General features: G+C 40.8%; 3 protein-coding genes across 8 annotated transcripts; 2 read left to right on the forward strand and 1 right to left on the reverse strand.

Annotated features, from left to right (window-relative positions):
• The first annotated feature begins 1,602 nt into the window (after positions 1-1,602).
• LOC116214440 (glycine-rich protein A3-like) lies at positions 1,603-3,982 on the forward strand. 4 transcript variants are annotated; one of them, XM_031549846.1, is made up of 3 exons: positions 1,603-1,786; positions 2,645-2,959; positions 3,578-3,982. In XM_031549846.1, exons 2-3 carry the CDS (start codon positions 2,674-2,676, stop codon positions 3,802-3,804), a joined length of 513 nt encoding a protein of 170 aa, XP_031405706.1. In that variant the 5' UTR covers positions 1,603-1,786; positions 2,645-2,673; the 3' UTR covers positions 3,805-3,982. The 4 variants fall into 4 exon arrangements, with proteins under 4 accessions (XP_031405706.1, XP_031405715.1, XP_031405711.1 ...); XM_031549855.1 differs by having other exon boundaries at positions 1,675-1,808; XM_031549851.1 differs by lacking the exon at positions 1,603-1,786 and adding an exon at positions 1,854-2,049.
• Positions 3,815-7,545, reverse strand: LOC116214390 (pentatricopeptide repeat-containing protein At4g19220, mitochondrial). Its single transcript, XM_031549804.1, has one exon. The coding sequence runs from the start codon at positions 6,865-6,867 to the stop codon at positions 4,078-4,080; it is 2,790 nt and encodes a 929-aa protein (XP_031405664.1). The 5' UTR covers positions 6,868-7,545; the 3' UTR covers positions 3,815-4,077.
• Positions 7,546-15,259: 7,714 nt separating this feature from the next.
• Positions 15,260-19,113, forward strand: LOC116214410 (abscisic acid 8'-hydroxylase CYP707A2-like). Of its 3 annotated transcripts, none has more exons than XM_031549820.1 (8): positions 15,260-15,632; positions 15,750-16,068; positions 16,160-16,570; positions 16,792-16,963; positions 17,385-17,491; positions 17,748-17,866; positions 18,262-18,315; positions 18,683-19,113. In XM_031549820.1, the coding sequence occupies exons 1-8, from the start codon at positions 15,400-15,402 to the stop codon at positions 18,783-18,785; spliced, it is 1,518 nt and encodes a 505-aa protein (XP_031405680.1). In that variant the 5' UTR covers positions 15,260-15,399; the 3' UTR covers positions 18,786-19,113. The 3 variants fall into 3 exon arrangements, 2 of the variants coding, with proteins under 2 accessions (XP_031405680.1, XP_031405686.1); XR_004158272.1 differs by having other exon boundaries at positions 15,263-15,632; positions 18,262-18,469; XM_031549826.1 differs by lacking the exon at positions 18,262-18,315 and having other exon boundaries at positions 15,266-15,632.
• Positions 19,114-20,363: the final 1,250 nt, after the last annotated feature.

The raw sequence follows: 20,363 nt of genomic DNA on the forward strand, positions 1-20,363 counted from the left end.
GGCTGATCACTGCTGTGCCCTCAAGACCTATACGGATTGTAACCTTTGTATCGGTGGAGATTGTCACCCTGTTGCTAAGCTCGTGTCTACGATTTATGATAGGGAGATTCTGCTAATAGATCGATATTGGTTCCACCACTCCAGTGGAGGGCAATGCTCGTGGGGGGATTATTGGTGAACATTGAGGGAAAGTACTGACTGCAAAGAATTCTGATATGTACCACTGCAAAATGTTGGCAATCATGATTGAGGAATACAAATTCTGTAAATCATATCAATGAGGCCGCAAGAACTTCTAGCGTTAATATGCTTCGGGAATGTCTGGAAAAATCGATCGAATTTCTCATGGCTCATGATCATACTTAAATGGGTTTATTGGCGATTTATTGCTCAAATAAACTGAGATATCTAGACAAAGAATCATCGGTCAGTGGAGCTGGATATTAACAAGACTCTCCATCTATTGTCTTTAATTTGAGTCTCTAAAGTGGCCCATCACTGCTACATAATCTCCACTTCATTCAGAAACATATTCAACAAAAAGAGAAACTCATCATTCCAGACATAATTTTAATTGGATCCCACATTTGAATTTTAAAAGGAAAAAAAAGAAAAGGGAATTGCAGCTGCTGCATGGGGACACGGTTGTCCCAATGAGTCCCTCGTTTGAGAGACTAGTCTCTCAAATGAGAGACTGAGACGAGCTTCCCCGTGTGCGGGTCTCTCTAGACCGTCTCTCAACTTGCCACACGGCAAGAGAGACCAGCGGGAGAGACGCCCACTGGAGCCAGTCTAAGAAACATACAGAAAGAGGGGTATAGTGAGTGAAAGTTAGATAAGCTCAAATGATACATTAAGGATGGAGATGATTGTTTGCAAAGTGGTTAGGAGAACTTGGACGAAACGTGCCCATTCGTAAATAACTTCCGTATAGCTGTTTTTTTTTTTTTTCATAGGTAAGATGGTGGATAGTAGTAGTTGTGACGATTTGAACTTAGACCTTGAAATTATCAAATCACGTGGGAATAAACTTGTTAACTACTATATTACTTCTGATGTAGTTCCTTGTGTATAAGATATATGGTATTGTTTATCACAAAACCATATATATGATAATAAGTCAACCCCTGTAGTTGATCTGTTGTTGTGCGTTATTAGTTGTCGTTCCTTGTTAACAAACAATGATTCTTTCTTTATGAGAGTAACATCAACAGGGAAGATATCTACATCATGGGAGCTTCATGGGTGTGATGTCGCTCTCGACCTGGTCAGAGGCTCCGACAGATGGCGTTCGCGTGCGCCACCTTGGCCATGCGAGGGTCAGAACTGGTCAAACAAAAGAACAGACCGAGAAATCAATGGCTGCTGCAGCCCTGGCCTGGCCTGCCTGCCTTCTCCTTTGAAAGTCAACGGCTATGGCCGCTCCTTCTCCCAAGAACCCCTCCCACATGTAATGTAACAGCGACGCCTTGATGGATGTCATCTTCATCTTCGTTGTTAAGTTTAAGCTAATGAAGGGAATTGGGATGAGGACAGAGACGCCACCCACCCCGCACGTGCCACTGAGCGCAGAAATTGCTTGGAGACGCGTCATTCACGCGTAGCTCTCGAACTCGAACGCGTTTCCCTTGATACTATTATATAAAATAGGTAAATTTGGGGAATCTGATTCTTCCATTGAAAAGCTATATATAGAAGCTCCGTCTTATCCCTTCTTCTCCCTGTTATCTCATCAAAGATATTTTCTTGGGGAAAAATCGCAAGGGCCTTCTTTCGAAAGCGACAGGTACAATCGCCCTGCTTCCTTTGTAAGCCATCTTACGTTCGTGTCTATGTTTCTTGGCCCTGTTCTTGATTGCTGTAAGCTTTCTGATCTGTTTTGGGGCTTTTTACTCCGTCAAAGGTTGTACCTTTCGTGATTACCGGATCACCCTTTTCGGTGTTTGATCGTTGCTCGACGCATTCTGGTTGTGGTTTTTGATCACAGTGGACAGATTTATCTCTGCGATCCATCATGTGCAATTTTATGTCATGAGTTTCGCATCTCGGGTGGGTTCAAATGGAATGGTTCATCTTGATTGTCGTCCCCTCTTGTTAAAGATCTCGATTACGACTTCTGTTTGTTGCGAGTCGACGTAGTTCTCGGGTTGATCAATGTGATCATGTTCTGGTTTAGAATCTTAGCTATTCTAATGTGACTACATGGCTCAGCAAATTGATCATGATCAAGCAATGTCGAACATGCATGTTTGTAGTCAGATCTAATGAAGGAAATTTCTTGTCAATGTGTTTCATTCTGATGGTCAACTTTTGTTCGAACCATCGTTCCCTTTTCCCTGTATATAGGGTTTCATACTTGGTGGACGAGTAGGCATGATACAACGTAGTCAGATCATTTTCTATTTTGCTGCAATTATTTGGTGATTCGCTAAGAAGGCAAGCGTTTATTCTTGGCATATCGACGCGTAGTTAGCTTCATAGGCTGTGTTTGTCTCATAGCCTATAGGAGTTCTAGTACCACCATGGCCTTTGATTCATTTTAGAAAACTCGGTCTGCTATTGGCATTTTGATCTGCATTTCTTTATACACTTTACCATCCAATATGTATACTATCTTAGTCTAATTTATAACATATTGTGGCAGTTAAGTAAGAGCAACTCACCAAAAGCACAATGGGAGGCGGGAAGGACAAGGACAAGCACGATGGGCAAGACAAAGGACTCTTTGACCACCTAGCACATATGGGTGGGCATGGAGCTTCCTATGGAGGCTACCCTCCTCAAGGATATCCACCTCAAGGGTACCCTCCCAATGCAGGGTACCCCCCTCAAGGGTACCCCCAACAAGGGTACCCCCCTCAAGGTTACCCTCCTGCCGGATACCCTCCGGGTGGACACCCTCATGCTGGATACCCTCCTGCTGGATACCCTCCGGGTACATCTGCTCCTCACCATTCAGGTATTATTGGCACTCTTTCAGGTTTTTAAGTTGTTCAACTCTCACATTGTCGAGCTTCCTTTTCTTGGGATAGATTTTACTAGAATTGAAATTGTTTGGCTCTACGGCATAATGAAAATTGAAGAATTTTTTACTCTCATAACATATTTTAGGTATTTTTGGATACGTTCAACTTATTCCTGGACTTTTTGGTATAATATAATGGATAAGAGATGAATTAAATGGCATGTAGAATGACTTTGTAGATTATGTTTTTCTTTACAATGGCCTATTTGGGGCATCAATGGTGCATGTAAAACCTGGTGGCACTGTGATACTTGACAGTTCTGTTAGCCATGTTTGGGACGATAAAAATCATATAGTTCTAGAATGATAATGCAAAGAGGATTACTTTTTTGCGTGGTGGTCCACTCCATATCCCAAATGTGCTTTTGGACATTCCTGATGGCCTTGAATTGCAGTTGTTCGTTAATGATTTATTGTATGATCATATTCTTTAGTTGGCTATTGTACAATTTACAAATGATTGGATCGACCACTGCAGTTGTTTTGCAAACTGTAGAATAGTTAAGGTTATATTGACAATTAGATTGATTGAAGTTTTATTTGCCTCCTAAGGTCATGGAGGTATGGGGGCGCTCCTCGCTGGAGGAGCAGCTGCTGCAGCGGCTGCTTATGGGGCTTCCCACATGTCACATGGGTCACACCATGTCAGCCATGGGATGCCCTATGGGTATGGCTACGGTCACGGGAAGGTCAAGCATGGGAAGTTCAAGCATGGAAAGCATGGCAAGTTCAAGCACGGGAAGCACGGGAAGCATGGAATGTTTAGGAAGTGGAAGTGATCTGAGGAGATGGTCTCGACTGAAAGTTTACTATTAAAAACTGCTTGATGAATATGTTTAATAATAATCCATACATGTGATGGACGGCAGTAGCATCTTGTGGTTTCGGGTTTGACAATATTGTCTTCTGACATTATGAGGAAATGAAAATCGCCTCCTATTAATATCTTTTTGTACATACAGCTCATGAGCTTGAATTACGAATGTTTTCACTTAGCCATGTTTGTAACTCTACCATTTCCATTTTTGCTCTCTCTCTTTTATTTATCGCACCTAACCGACATTGATAAGGCTGTAACCGGGTGGCTTCTTCAATCTCTTCGCTTCAACCACCCCCCTTAGCTCCACAGCCTCCTTCCACCTCCCTGCAGCAACATACATGTTTGACAAAGAGATATAGTACCCGCTGTTCTCGGGATCCAATTTGAACAGAGCCTCCGCAACTTCTCTTCCCAGTTCGATGTCCCCATAAAAATTGGACCAACTCAGCAAAGCTCCCAAAGGGCCCGACTCAGGTCGGGGTGCTATCTGCTTGATGAATCTATATGCATTAAGGAGCTCTCCCGAGCGGCCCAACATATCAACTACACATACTCTGTGATCAGCAATGGGCTCGACTCCGAAGTCCTGAAACATGTGATGGTAATAGTATATCCCTTCTTTTACCAGTCCCGAGTGGCTGCAAGCCGAAAGAAGGCTTGTAAAAGTCCCATTATTTGGTTGGTTCCCACGCTGGCACATTTCTTGGAAAAGTTCAATTGCTTTCTTTCCATCACCGTGATATCCGTATGCTGAAATGATCGAGTTCCACGCAATAATGGATTTGTTAGACAGCTCTCCAAAAACTTGACTAGCAAGGTCCAATCTCCCGCAGTTGCTGTACATATCGAGAAGGGCTGAACATATCTCTGGATTCTTGTGGAGCCTAAACCGATAAACATGAGCGTGGATTTGCTTACCTTGTGTTATAGACCCGAGCTGCGTACAAGCTGTGATGATCCCAGTAATGGTGAACTCATCAGGTTCCAGATCAAGATGACAGAAGAGGTTCAATGCCTCCATTGGGTTCTTGTTCTGACAAAAGGCAGAAATCATGCAATTCCACGAACATAAGTTAAGTTTATAACCCGTGGTGAAAACCGATCTTGCACTCTCAATCTCTCTGCATCTCCCGTACATTGTCATTAGAGCATTCTGTACACGAGTTTCTGATCCCAAGAGAGCCTTGATGGCAAGCCCATGAATCAACTTACCTCCAGAGACCAGTTCGAGGTTACCACAAGCTGATAATACACTCACAAGAGTAACGAAATCGAAAGAAGCATTGCCTTCTCTCATCATTAAATGGAATGTATCTAAAGACTCTCGAAAATAGTAATTCTGCACACAACCTCCTATAACCGTGTTCCAAGAAGTGACATCTTTCATATCTGAATCCCCTCGAAACAACGAGAATGCTGTTTTAAGTTCGCCACAGTTGATATACATGTAGATAATCGAATTTACAACAAGATTATTGTATGAGAATCCTGATTTCAACTTCCAACAGTGGATCAATCTCCCGAATATAAGAAACTCAGGGGAATCACAGGAAGGCAGGACCGCTAAGAGAGTCACCGCACTGCACTCTAGAGAACCCTTTAGCATTTCCCTGAACAAACTCTGAGCAGCTTTATTTAACCCTCCTTGGGTATACCCTGAGATCATTGTGTTCCATGAAACCGAGTCTCTTCTAGGGATCATGGACTCGAACAAGGAGAGAGCATACTCAACTCTCCCGCATTTAGCATACATGTACATCAGGCTGTTTCTCAATGATGAATCCAGCTCCATTCCTCCCCGAAGAATGAAGCCATGAACGGTTCTACCTTCCACTAATAGCATCTCATCCGCACAAATTGAAGTTATTGTTAGAAGAGTTATCTTATCGGGTCGATTTTGTGCAGTGAACTGCATTTCATGTAGGAGATGGAATGCTTCTCCTATCTCTCCATTCAACCTCAAACCCTCAATCACCGTGTTCCAAGAAACCGTATCCTTGACCACCATTTCCTTAAATATCATTTCTGCAGCTGCACTATGTCCGCAGGCAGAATAGAATGAAACAAGTGAGTTGGCAACTGAGTTATTGTTAGGATTGTTCTCGAGCCCAGTCTTGCTCGATAAGGCATGCACAACTTCGCCCCACCTCAGATTCCTTAGAAAAGAGGCTGCCGAAATTGCACATGAGAGACTTACACTGTCACCCTTCTCTCCATCACGGGCTCTCCCCAGAAAGTAGAGCAAGCACCTCTCAGGATCATTGCCATGGAGAAATCCGCTCATCACCGAGTTCCAGGAAACAGTGTCCCTAACACTGCCCATCTCGTGAAACACAAGTTCTGAGGAGAGAAGTTCACCGAATTTGGCATACATATCTATCAGAGCATTACAAAGCGAGGTATCCGATAGTGTCCCAGATCTCAAGGCTAGCCCATGAAGAATACGGCCTTGAACCAAGTCACCCAAGCAAATTAGTGACGAAACAATGAGTAACAAAGAAGTGGAGCTGAATCCTATTTCACATGATAACATCTTAGAGAATAAGTCCATCGCCTCCTCGAAGCAGCCGTGGTCCACCAGTGCAGTGATCATCGCATTACAAATAATCACATCTCTGTCAGTAATCTCATTGAACAGGTAGTGGCAGCAGCAGAGCTCACCTGCCCTGGAGTAGGCCATGATGAGGGAGGTCAGGACTGGTAAATGAGAAAGGGCCCCTATCTTGAGGGCCAAGCAATGTCCGGTTGAGGGGAATGCCGTGTCTCCCAGGACAGCGGGGGTTCTGAGAAGACTGAGGACACGGTCGAAATGGATGCTCCGCTTGTTGGGTACCCTCTGAGGCATTTCATCGAACAGCTGGTCGTCTCCGACATCATGAGCATCCGAAGTACTGAAACTCTTGTTGATGGTTGAAAATGGCGATAACCCGGCCACCACCGGGTTCGCTTCTGTGGGTGCTCCAATTCGAATGCCGGGAATCCTTGAGAAAGCTCTGAGCTTTATGACCGACGATCCGCTCATTATCACTTAGCAAATGTTTCTTCCACCATCCTTCAGCATGTCGGAAAGCGGTTTGTGTTGAAATATTCAGTGGGGAGCGGTTGGGGGCTTTCTTTGGTCCTATTTGGGCCGAAAATGTACTGGGCCCTCGATTTGGAAGCCCAGTAAAAGGCCCACTAATATCAGCCATGTTTGTAATGATATATTTTTGAAATTGTAAAATAACAACATAAATAATTACATTAGGCCGGACGTAGAGCGGGTTGCGTCTTGTTGATATGTATATTAATGCTACTTAGAATTTCCTCGCCCACAAAGAGGAATTGCCGTGGAAAGTGCTTTGATGGTCCTGAATCATGGGACATATAGATCCTAGTGCTATCGACATTCGCGGTTTGTGTTCTTTTCGTGTTCTAGAACCGAAGTCTGTTGATGGAAAACAAAAAAAAAAAACGAATGTAATGATTAAGTCTCGGTCAGGGAGTTCAGCACAACAACTATGATATACCGTTCACCTCAATCCGATGTTAGCATGCACTTGGTCACGTGGTCCACCATATTAAGACTCTGGGGAGCCACACCATAAGTTCATTACGCTGGTTTATACCGATACATGCATGCGGGCAGTTAATTTGCGATGTGAAGAGGTCCTTCATAACAAGCAAATTGCGCATTTATTTGCAATAATGAAGAATAGGAACCATGCCCTAATCCTTCCACATTCATGTAGCTATTACTTCATGGCTCCTCCCATGGCATAGTTCGAGTGAATATATAAATCAAAGAAATATCGGTTTGATTCCATTCCATGATCTTAAAATAATGGAGGGATCAAAATCCAAGAGGGAGGCCATCATAATCTTCCATATGCGCCATTTTAATTGACCAAAGCCGCAACAAAATATTGCTACTTGTGGCATAAAATCTTATAGGCATGATCTCAAATTCCAAAGGTACTCTTAAAGGGCAAAAAAGGAATTATGAATTCCCAAATGTGGAATTACTAATGACGTGATGCATAATGTCGTCGGCATATTTTCGAAAGTTGAGCCTCTTTTGTGATTGACTCCCACTTCAAATTCTCTCTCGGGGGAAAATAAAAAATAAAAAGAGTACATTGAACTTCATATTTTTCCATCAACGTAATTACGAGACGTGATACGGTTGATAAATTTTCATTCACATTTTGTAACTATGAAAAATAGTAATGAGTAGACAAGTAATATGACGGGAAAAGTTCTTCCATCAACGGAAGCATGCTTGTCTCCTACTTTTTGCAAATATATATCCATTGGCTTACATGAACTTTTCGATGTTTGCACATTATTCGTTTCTATCTTCTTAGAAAAGCTTTGGGTTGAACACATTTTGTAACTATGAAAGATAGTAACTATATAACAACTAAATTGATGATCAATGTTCCTTGTTTTTTAATAAAGCATGAGGGATTATGTCAAGTACAAGTATGATGCATCATTTTTTTTTCATCTATAATAAATCAACTAACATTTTAAAATGACCAAGAGACTTCAGATTTTTATACGGTAATAGAGTGCATAAACATTTTAAAAAAAGCATCTATTTATTTTCCATTTAATTAATTCTATGTGATTGGTCTTCACGTTTCACGTGTATATATATATATTTGATATGTAATTTACTATTCGGAAGTCCAATAGGTTCCAAATAATTTAGTTTGAGTCGAGTTGATCCACTAAAAAGCACAACTCTCTCAATGTAATTTTTTTTATTAGCAACATTTGAATCTTAACCCTTATTCACGTATATTTGTCGACCGTATTGGTTTGTCTTTCATATAATATAGATAACTAGCAAAGATTTTCCACTTTATTTTTATCATATCTAAGATGATTGATTTGAGTTCTATATGCTTGGGTCGGATATATCTCTCTTGGCTTTTGGCCAAACTGGACAGCCATGAGTTCAAGGATTCTGTGAACACCACCTATGTTAACATAATCTTAATGATTTCTTCACTTGTTATTCTTAAATAAGATTTCAAAATCAAATATTGTGAATGGAGAAAACTCACGTTAAAAGAATTTTATTCTTAAGAAGTCGATTCGGCTCGAATTGAATTTATAAGAGTTTTTGAATTTATGAATATCATAATGCTAACTCTACTAACATAACCTTTATATAATATACATACATGTATGACTATATATCTTTGGAAAAATATATGATTCTATGCATTTATCGACATCTGTCTCCACCTAAAGCCCCCTGTTCAAAGATGCTCATCAATTGAACCCAAAAAAAAAAATGATGCTGAATTTTTTTTTAAAAAAAAAAAGAAGGAAAAGTTTATGCTGCTTACCACCCCAAAAGGAGAGCAAACTTTTTTACTTTTTTTTTTTTGGTTCTTCTTATTATAATTATTTTAGCAAAATACGAGGCCATGTGTATGGCCATTTTGCATCCTGCTCTGGACTTTACACAATTACAAATATGAATTTCTTACAAAATCCATATATATGTGTGGTGCCAGTTTCCGATCCTGTGGTAAGTGTAATTTCATCGACTCGAGCAGCCGCTAGCTAGCTAGGAGTATCTTGTCGGTCTCTCATGCAATTCCTTCCAATCCCGTAATCTCATCGATCCTAGTGATGCACAATTTAAATACTTCTCTTAAGAAAAGTTAACTGGTGCATGGTTTGCATTTACATGATCTATAAAGAAAACTTACTCCGAGTTCGTGCCAGTTGACGTAACATAATAAAATATGCATCTTCAATTCAATGCACTCTTGATCTGAACCCAACTTTTTGTCACTGGACATCGAATGTTTCCTGGAATCCTCCTTCGATGGAATTTTTCTGTCAATTCCTGCGTTTGTGGTTTTTTTTTTTTGGTTGTTTATGGACACCCAAATGGAAAATCAACTCCTACGTCTTTTTTTCTTTTTGCCTTTTTATAACTCTCTCTCCCGCATATATACGTCGGTTAGTCTAACAATAATTAAGTCCTTTGCGTTTGACGTACGTGCATGCATGCGTTCTTTCAATTCAAATCTCAATCACACGTGGCCGTATTTGCATGAATGCTTTTGCACGTTCAAATTCAAATATGGAATTTTCCGAATGATACGATGCGTAGAACCTCGTCTATATATATATATCTGTAGGGTGATGCGATACTCGTCATAAAATCATCGCATCATTTGCAATTTTTTCCAGTAGCAACTTGCAAGTAGTCATCATCCGAGTCATCGATCCATAGGGCGTACGTCGAATATTGACTGCTATACATAGACGTTGAAGTACACAAGTACATTTGCATGTATTGCAGTATAGTTAATATAAGAGAAAACTATCACTTTCATCCCTCTACTTGTACAGTGCCATCAATTTAGTCCCTCTACTAATTTTGTCACCATTTTAACCCAACCGTTTTCATTCTGCTTATCAATATGGTCCTCGACGTCAACCAACTTAACGAAATGCTCACGTGGATGCCTAGCTGGACCTGACGCCGTCAATGAAATTGTTTTTTACTCCGGAGGCATGAGCCATGCATGAAACGGCACCGTAATTGCCTCTAACCGTACAACGCTTGAAAACGCCACCGTTTTGATTGCCCCTTCTCGAGCAAAACCCCTAAAATCGAACGGACAACCCTAATTTCCCAAATCGAGCTTCTGATTCCGAACCCTAAATCCCAAAATATCTGATTCTGAACCGTAATTCCCCTAATTCCCATATTCTTCTGATTCCGAACCCTAATTCCCAAAATCCAACCCCTTTTTTGTTGTTGAAAGGCTCGTTGAAGACGACGTTGGAGCTGAGATTGAGAGCTTCTGATTCCGAACCGTAATTCCTAAATTTCTCTGATTTCGAACCCTAATTCCCAAAATCCAACCCCTTTTCTATCGTTGAAGACGACGTTGGAGCTGAGAATGAGCAACCAGTCTCGATCCGACTCTCCTTGGAGGAATTCAAGAGGTACATATGAATGGAGCAACTCGAGCATTACCGGAGCACCAGGATTCTTCTGCAATTGTGGGCGAAAAGCTGTGAGGATGATTTCTAACACCAATGCAAACCCTGAAATGCCATTTTTTAGATGCCCATTTTGGAAGAACGAGGCAATGTGTTGTGGCTACTTTGAGTGGGAAGATCAATTGATGAGCACTCCAAATTTATCCCAGGAACAGAGAGTGGTTAATCAACTGAGGAGGAGGACCGTGTATTACGAGAGAAAGGTGAAGAAACTTACTTGTGTATGTTGGATTTTGGCAATGCTGGTGGTGATGTTGGCGATATTGCTGGCCATTGTCGTTGAAGGCTGTGGCATTCTGAGGATGAGTGCTGTTTGGTTAGGCTTGAATGGGTAAAATAGGTTGCTGCATTGTGATGTTGGTGCTTTGGTAGTTTAGAAGCTATTGTTAAGTTTGTCTCTTGGAATAACTGTTTAGGTTTTTGCTGTTGGTAGATGTTTGTGGAATGTTGGAATAGCTGTTTGCGACTGCTGCAAATGAGGCAGTATATTATTGTAGCCATTCCAACTATGTTATATGTAACTTATGACGAAGTAATGGAAAACGATTATTTGGTGCATATTTTCTTCTTTTACCTATTCTCTTCTTTTACCTGACCAGTTGCAATTCCAATGGTCTGCCATGCGGGTGATTAAAATTTGTCATAATATGGTGATAAAATTGTAGTAGAGCTACTGGATACGTAACTCCTAGTGAGAGGGCTCTTGTCTCGGTAGGCTTTCGCGTGCCCTTCAATTAAGCGAGAGGGAGAAAGGTTGCCAAACTTCTGTTCTTTGGTTTGATTTTTATCGTGGAGAAATTGAAAAAGATTATATACAAACTTTGGTGTAGCTGTGAGTGTGAATGAAAACGGTGCATCGCAGTGACAGAGATTCGACCAAGGACCTTCATCATCGAGGCACACGATTATTAGACTGGCTGTGCTGAATCACTTCGTATATAGATCTTCTCCATCCGCAATTAGGTTGGTGGGTGCGGCATATATGACTGAATAAATATAGCCAAGAAAGGTGCATCACATTATGCCTTTCTTAATAAATAATCAGTTCCTGACCATTGGCTCATTCAAATTGAATAATTGTCAGCTTAATCAGTTACTGACCATGCATTGAATAGAATAGTCCGAAGATAATTTGCCTTCTGAAGATGATTTGTCTTCGTGATCTTCTTCCCTTATAGGGGATCAGCATGACATCAGGAGCCTTATTCACAACGATTGTAGCGTTACGCGTTATGAACTGCAATTAATTAGATACAATTCGCTCGAGTTCTTAAAATCAATCGGCGATTTAGAAATACGACGAGGCAGTGACTCGGTGATGACTCAGCAACACCTCGATAGCACTACAAGTTTCGTGAAAACTTCACCTCCTTCTTTCCTTCTTAAGCAAAGAGTTAGCAAGCGCGTTTCCTTCTTCTTATAGGTTTAAGTTGGTGATGTACCCATATGTTGTCTTTTTCTCTTCAAAAATAAATAACACTTAACTAATTTTTTTTATTAATTATCTAAAAAAACAAGACCTTTACATTTTTTCCTAAATATATCACAATCTTTAAAAAAATAGCACAAAAAGACATGACCTTTACATTTTTCCTTAAATGTAGCACGATTTTTGAATAGTAGTATATAAAGGTACGACATTTGCACTTTTTTCCTAAATATAACATGATTTTTAGGTTTAGCTGCGTATTTAGCATAATATAAATTATTCAGTAAAATTGTAACCATAACAGTTAACGTGGAGCTAACGGTGCTACGTGACAGAAAATGATTGGACGAGTAGATCTCACATGATTGTATGATAATAGTTAACATGGAGCTAACGGTGCCAGGTGCCACTCGTTTAATCATGTTTTGTTACATTGCATCATTAACTCCAGCTAGCTGTTAATCTGACCGAATAATTTACGTCGTACTATATTTAGAGAAAAATACAGATGTCGTGCCTTTAGGTCGTGTTACATTTAGAAAAAAAATACAAAAGTCGTGCTTTTCTGTGTTATTTTTTAAATATTGTGTTATATTTAGAAAAAAGTGTAAATGTAGTACTTTTAAATTAATTAAGCCTATTTTTTTTTTCAAATTTTGTTGGCTATAAGCACAAATTAGAGACCTCACCTCTTTCGTGAAGAGAGAGAGAGACGCCAATCCACGCAATCCCACCCACACGCTCTTCTTGCATTGCCCTTGACACGTTGGCTCCCTGCTTATACCAAATTACATGGACATACAATTTCTTTTTGAATTGGCATAAGACGAGGATTTCATTCTTTAGCCGGAAGCAAAGATTCCATCATGCTGTCAACCTGAAAAACTTGGGACCCACTTCTACCTGAGCCCCCTCTCATAGTATTCTTCTTCATTTATTTTTTAACATTTGCTTCTATTAAAAATGTTTTAGTTGAAATACACGAATCATCCTTAAGATATGTGCAGTTTCACGGGTAAACCTTGAAAACTAGTACTGCTTCGTGGTCGAATTTCCAAGACTTCCCCTTTACGAGTGCTAGCTTGGAACGCTCTTGTGACCTTCCAATGGTAGGATTTTCAAATAATGACTTGATTTCAGATTGACTATCTTTTCAATGTGATTAGTAGATGATCCCTATAAAAACCGTATTCTTATTCACGCAAGTAACTTCAAATTGTACCTTCTATATAAGTTGACATCATATTGAAATCATTAATTTTTTTTTCCAGATGAACTAAAATTATGAGAAACATTATTCTTGCCATTTTGGGAGATCGAGCATTAAATGTTATTTCCCTTTCCAACAAGTGCGCTTACTAATTAAACTCGAACTTATATTGTCCTTCTTACGGGAATTGAAATTGTTTAATGCTCAATCAATACTTTGTTGGCGACTCTCAACATTTTCATTTCACTACTTTTCAATGTTTGTTTAAAGGATTCGTAAAAGCCGTAAAAACTCCAAATTCGTATTGCAAATGCAATCTTCTCAAGTTGATTTAAAGTTCTTTTGGAAATTGGGAGTGCATTGCAAATACAATCTTCTCAAGCTGATTTAGCGTTCTTTTGGTGATTGGAATTTGAGAGTGTGCAAGGGGTTGAATAATTACTGTTCTTTACTAGTTTTTAAGTAGAAATAGTGATTGATAAATAATTTCCATGGTTGTAATTAAAAAAAAATTCCATGGTTTGGTTGATTTAGTGGTGTTAGACGTGATTTTCTTCGAGAAAGAGTCTTAGTGTTGTTAACACATGCCGGGATTACCCCTTAGTAGTCCGACCCAACTTGAACTAAATTAGTCGGGATTCAATGGACTTTTGAATACTATGATACATACCGATAAAAGAGTTTTAATGTTGTGACACAAGGCATCAAATTGGAACTAACAGTACCTAAATTTAATAATCATGTTTGATACTTATGTGTTCCTTTGTTTTGCTTTTTTTTTTTCCCCTTATAATAGGCTCATATCGTTCCTTATGACAAAAAAAAAGTAATTTTCTCCAACAAATTAATAGCTACTTCTATGAGTTATTTATGCTTACAAGAGTTATTTCTGATTATTCTCTATTTCAAGCATTGTTTGTAGTTTCAACAATTTTAAATTGGTGACTCTCAAACATTAACTTATTCTAAAATCAAACACTTTTTGTCAGCAACAACACCCCAAACCATTAGTAAAAAAATTGCATATCTTAAGCCCCGGTCAAATATGCTTCAAAGTCGTGATTTAAGATTTTAACTTTAACTTTAACTCAAAACACTACACAACAAAACACACATTTCAAAAGTCAAATTGGTGGGCCCCATATATTATTAAAATACAATCTCATTACAATTAATTATCTCTACCTTCCATTCATTTTATATTTCAAAAGTCAAATTGGTGGGCCCCATATATTTTTGTCTTCTTCTACAATCACAATCACAATCACAAATTCGTGACTTTAACTCCGAAAACAAACGCATTGTTAGAGTCGAGCTCACTTCTGTGCTCGGACTAATAACCACGAAATGGGCATCCTCTTCTATATTCAAGCAAAAAGGATAATTGATAACGACATAGATTTTAAAGGAGATATGCGCGTGGTGTGACCTCGTATTAGCCTAAAATTCTCTTTGATAACATATAAAATATAATTTATTGAACTCATATGGATTCGAAAAGTTTGAGCTGATAGAATAAAGGACTCAACCATCTTATATAATCAGAATTCTTTTCTATTTTTCCGACAGGAGACAACAACTGTCATCACATTTGTTTTTCGTACTTTTTTTTTGTTATATATAGTATTTGAAAGTCTAATGAAACCCAAGTATTTTAGTTCTGTATACTATAGTTTCAGTACCATTTTTTCCATGAGGAGCCCCGCCCCATAACAAAGCCTCAATCATATTCTCTTCCACTCACTCGTGGGTAGCTCCCCCTATAAATACCCCTTTATGAAATCATTTCCTTTCAAAGATGGATTTTGTTCCACACTGCTAACCTCAGATCCCAAGCTCTCTCTCACTCACTCACTCACACAAACACACACACACACACACACACACACAGAATGTCCCAAATGAAATCAATCATGAGCATGATGGAGCTCAGCTCCATTGCTTGCTTTTGCATCTTCTTGGCCTTTCTCATCAACCTCGTGATCAAGTTCGTCCTCCCAAGCTCCGTAGCAGAAAGGAAAAGGCTGCCTCTGCCTCCAGGCTCTCTGGGTTGGCCCTACATAGGCGAGACATTCCAACTCTACTCTCAGAACCCAAATGTCTTCTTTGCTTCCAAGCAGAAGAGGTCCTTGTCCTTCTCTTACCTTAGCCTCCCCGAATTTCGCCCATTTCGATGATAAACGTCGTAAAACCATGTTGTCTTGTTCTTTGTTCTTATTTAAGAGTATTCTCGTGGGATTAGGTACGGATCGATCTTCAAGACCCATATCTTGGGCTGCCCTTGTGTGATGATTTCGAGCTCGGAGAGCGCCAAGTTCGTCCTTGTGACGAAGTCCAATCTCTTCAAGCCGACTTTTCCGGCAAGCAAGGAGAGGATGCTGGGCAAACAGGCCATCTTCTTCCACCAAGGGGAGTACCACTACAGGCTTAGGAAACTCGTCCTCAGAGCGTTCACGCCCGACGCCATCTGGAACCGAGTCTCTGATATCGAGTCCATCGCCCTGGATTGCCTCGGGTCGATGGAAGGCCGGGTCATCAACACCTACCAAGAAATGAAGACGGTGAGTTTTAGCTTCTTTTCCATTACGGGGCAGCTGCTCTATTCTAAGATTTCATTTGGAGGTTCACATCAGTTTCGTTGTAATTCGGCAGTACTCATTCAACGTGGCTCTGCTGTCGATATTCGGAAAGGACGAGGTGCTGTACAGGGAGGACCTGAAGAGGTGCTACTACGTCCTCGAGGAGGGCTACAACTCGATGCCTATCAATATGCCCGGAACACTCTTCCACAAGTCCATGAAGGCGAGGAGAGAGCTTGCCGGAATCCTGTCGAAGATAATATCGAGGAGGAGGAGGAGGAGGAGGAATAGCAGTAGCAGTAGCAGTAGCAGCAGCAGCGATCTGTTGGGGTCATTCATGGACCTGAGAGAAGGACTGAGCGATGAGCAGATTGCGGACAACGTCATAGGCGTCATCTTCGCAGCGCGGGACACCTCCGCCAGCGTCCTCACTTGGTGCCTCAAGTTCCTGTCCGAGTACCCGAGCGACTTGCAAGCTGTTACCGTAAGATATACCTCTGCCACTGCTCCTTACGTTGAGAACCGCTCGGTCACATCTGACGGGGAGAATAATTATTGCACGATCTAACAGTAATGTTCGGAATATTCGTAATCATTTTCACAAAGTGCACGACGAGTCCCATCTCGGAATATTTAAGGGCAAGGGGCCATGTACATAATAATTGAAATTTTCGCGGGTTGCCTGATGGTGATGCCTTGCTGCAGGAGGAGCAGGAGGCCATAATAAGGAAGAAGGGCAAAGAGGCGAAGAGACGGCTGGACTGGACGGATACGAGGCAGATGCCGCTCACCTCTCGCGTGATCCAAGAGACGCTGAGGGTTGCCTCGATCCTGTCCTTCACTTTCAGAGAGGCCGTCGAAGATGTGGAACACCAAGGTCAGTATGTACCATAGCTTGATTCATTCAGTCTCCTCAGAGTCAGATGGTGTCCGACAGTCCCTTGGATATGGATGGAGTCATGGACCAAAGTGGAGATGAAAAAGACAAGAAAAGCCTTGGCGACGGGAGTCGGACCAAAAATATCTCGGGTGCAGATCGAAAGGCATTGTCACTGCATTAAAACCCGTTTTGTCCTCTGGAGACAATTGGAAAAGGAAGAAAAATAAATTCTTGGCCATTTTACTCTTATTGTCGACTTCTTACTGTCACGAGTGAAACAAAAACTCATGAGTCTAGTACGAAATAAGGAACCCGAAACATAGAGCAATATTGGATATGAAAAATTCTTGATTTCGGGACGGTGACAAGTGTCGCTGTACTGATCTGGTTTCTCGGTTTTTGTCTGTTTTAAATGCAGGATATCTGATACCGAAGGGGTGGAAGGTTTTACCGCTGTTCAGGAACATTCACCACAGCCCTGAAAATTTCCCAGAGCCACACAAGTTTGACCCATCAAGATTCGAGGTAAGATTTGCTCCGGCGGTAAATATTCTAGGCAGTGGACACAGTAAAAAATAATAATTATTATAATTTAAAAAAACAAATGAAGGTTGATTTTTTGTTTCTTTGGTTACTAGGGAAATAAAATTCTTACATATCTAATAAAAAAATACGAATAATATCAAACTTGAAACCCCTTAATCACCGAGTTCAGCACTTCTCTGTTTCTGATGAAGATGATTAATTTTGCGTATCTGTGTCTGTGCAAATATTGGGACAGGTGGCACCAAAGCCTAACACTTTCCTGCCATTTGGCAGTGGGGCCCACTCGTGTCCGGGGAGTGAGTTAGCAAAGCTGGAGATTTTGGTTCTTCTCCACCATCTCACCACAAAGTACAGGTCAGTCAGTGGTCCCTCGGCCTCTGTCCTCTGATTAACGATAGCTCGGACACGTGATAGTTTTCGTACTCCGATCATAAGACTGAAATTCTATGGTTTCGGGGCCCCCACCCACTCCGGAACCGTCCAACCGAGGTGGGTCGGCCCCATTGCTAAACATAGATGGTAATCGGACGCTCCGGGGGGGGGGCTCGAGAAGCCTTCCCCGGAACTATACAAAAGTCTCATTCTCAGAGTGTCGGTAGTGTCAGTGTTGTACGGTGCAATCTAAATCTGCCTTCTGAGACTGCACCCTACTTTTTGAAGAAGAAGATTAGTATAGTACATCCTGAATCTCATATGTATGATAATCTAACAGTGACGTCATTTTTATATGGTTTTACATCTCGATACAGGCAAGCTGTTTGCACCACGAACTTTAGACTGCGACAACGTTCAAAGCATATGTTGTATGCATCATCTCTTTAACGGGAGTTGGTTCTTTTCACCACATCATGCAGTGTAGTATGAACTTTCAATGATGACCATAACGCAGAGGAATTGGTCCCGACTGTGACATAGATCTTTGGATTAAATCGGACTGGACAGTTTTGACACTAGCATGTAAGGAATTATGCATTCCTAGGAGCATGAAGGGTTGAATCAGATTCATTAAATGGCTCAGCACCGGCCTCCTGTGTCATCCTATCAACTTTCTTTCCTAAAGTGAATTCATACAAATGAAAAGTTGATCTAGCGACCTTCTTTAAACTCGATAAAGGTTCTATTACGATGAAGCTTGTGCTGATAATTGATGCTGTTAACCGTCTGATGCAGGTGGTCTATGATGAGCTCAGAGAATGGGATTCAGTACGGCCCATTTGCTCTTCCCTTGAATGGATTGCCCATTAGATTGTCCCTCAGGACACAACATCAATGATAGAGCACCAGGAGGGGAACAGATCACCTGGTCTGCAACCTTAGCTATGCTGGGACAGGTGCCGCGTTCCTATTTGGAGCAAGAGATCGAACCGAAACTCCTCTCTCCATTTTTGGCAAGAGAGATTAAGGAAGTGAGCAGAGAAGAGGGGATAGAGAGAGAGAGAGAGAGAGAGAGAGAGAGAGTTCATAACTCAGCACAGAGAGAGAGAGAGAGTTCATATTAGTGTACTGTTATCGGATTTTGGTGAGAGAGAAAGGCGATTTCTAAAGAGAAAACTGAAAACCTCTTTTCATTTCAAATTTAAGTGAATTCTTCATTAAATGAAGAAGATATATAAAATGATGGAATTGCAATCGAGATAAAGATAAACAATTCAAACCAAAATCACAGAGAATGACCTAATCTGCTTTTCATCGAGGCAGGTAGTTTAAGCTTTGAATTCAGGTATGAGGTCACCTGTAAACAAAGTAAAAGGAATGTAATCACTTTGACACGTTCTGAGCGAATGACCGTGCGATGAGGGTGAGACCTTCTGTCAATAAGCTTATGGAGTCGTGACCGTGTTGTTAAGGATGTAATCTTGTCGCCACAGATTTGTGAACTTGAATCGATGAGCGGATCACCCCGCCGCTACAAGCTTGGGATATTTAAATTAATTATACTCCCAAGGATAAAAACTCGTCTGAGCTTAGAGATCTGCAAAGATTCTGTCTGTTGAATGAGTTGTGTATTAAACCCTGCAGGCAAAATCTCCTGTTTGATCTTCAAAACGTGGACTCCTTATTATCCAACTGCTTTTAACCGTCATATTATCTTTACGTGATAATTATCCACAACTTTGACTTAGTCCACTTTGGATAAATTTTATCTTCTGGATCTATAACTGCCCATAGAGACGTTGTTGTGAGTGCCCAAATTCTAAAGCAGTTATGATTCAGATACGACGTCAAGCCAATCAGTCAAAGAATTTGAGTCATGCAGTGCCACGCACAGTTACGTCTAGATTTTATCTATTTATAGGCTTAGAATTTGAATTTGTTCGCTATGCCAGAAACGACGCCGTTTTTCTAGGGTTCTACTAACATTATGCCGGTATCCCCAGACTTTTGTAATTTACAGGAATGCTCCCGTCACGTCTAATGACTTGATTGGGCCACGTGGCGTGTCTCTGATAACATGTACAAAAATTGGCTAATATTTGATTGACAAGAGAAGAAGAAGAGCCACTTCTGTCCTTGATTGTTTTTTTGTCTGTTTGGGAAGAACTAACAGGGAAGGAGAAGAGCTCCACACATGGCAGGATTGAAACTCGTGTAATCGGATTTAGCCCGATTCGGATATTGTTCGGTTTCTACTTTTATTGATGAAGTCCGCAAGCAAGGCCATATATCGGAAACTTGATAGTGTTTTTCTTCTCCATTTTCTCCTCTACGTAACATTATCCAATGACAAAAGCTGTTCGTTACGTATAAATCACCACGGTCTTGAGCCAATCTCCCAACGTTAGTGTCATCTATCCAGTATCAAGATCATCTATAAAGCAAGGCCACCTGCAACTCAATCTTGAAGTGGGGA

This window comes from Punica granatum, chromosome 1, assembly GCF_007655135.1.
Source record: "Punica granatum isolate Tunisia-2019 chromosome 1, ASM765513v2, whole genome shotgun sequence".
In the NCBI taxonomy this organism is placed as follows: Eukaryota; Viridiplantae; Streptophyta; class Magnoliopsida; order Myrtales; family Lythraceae; genus Punica; species Punica granatum.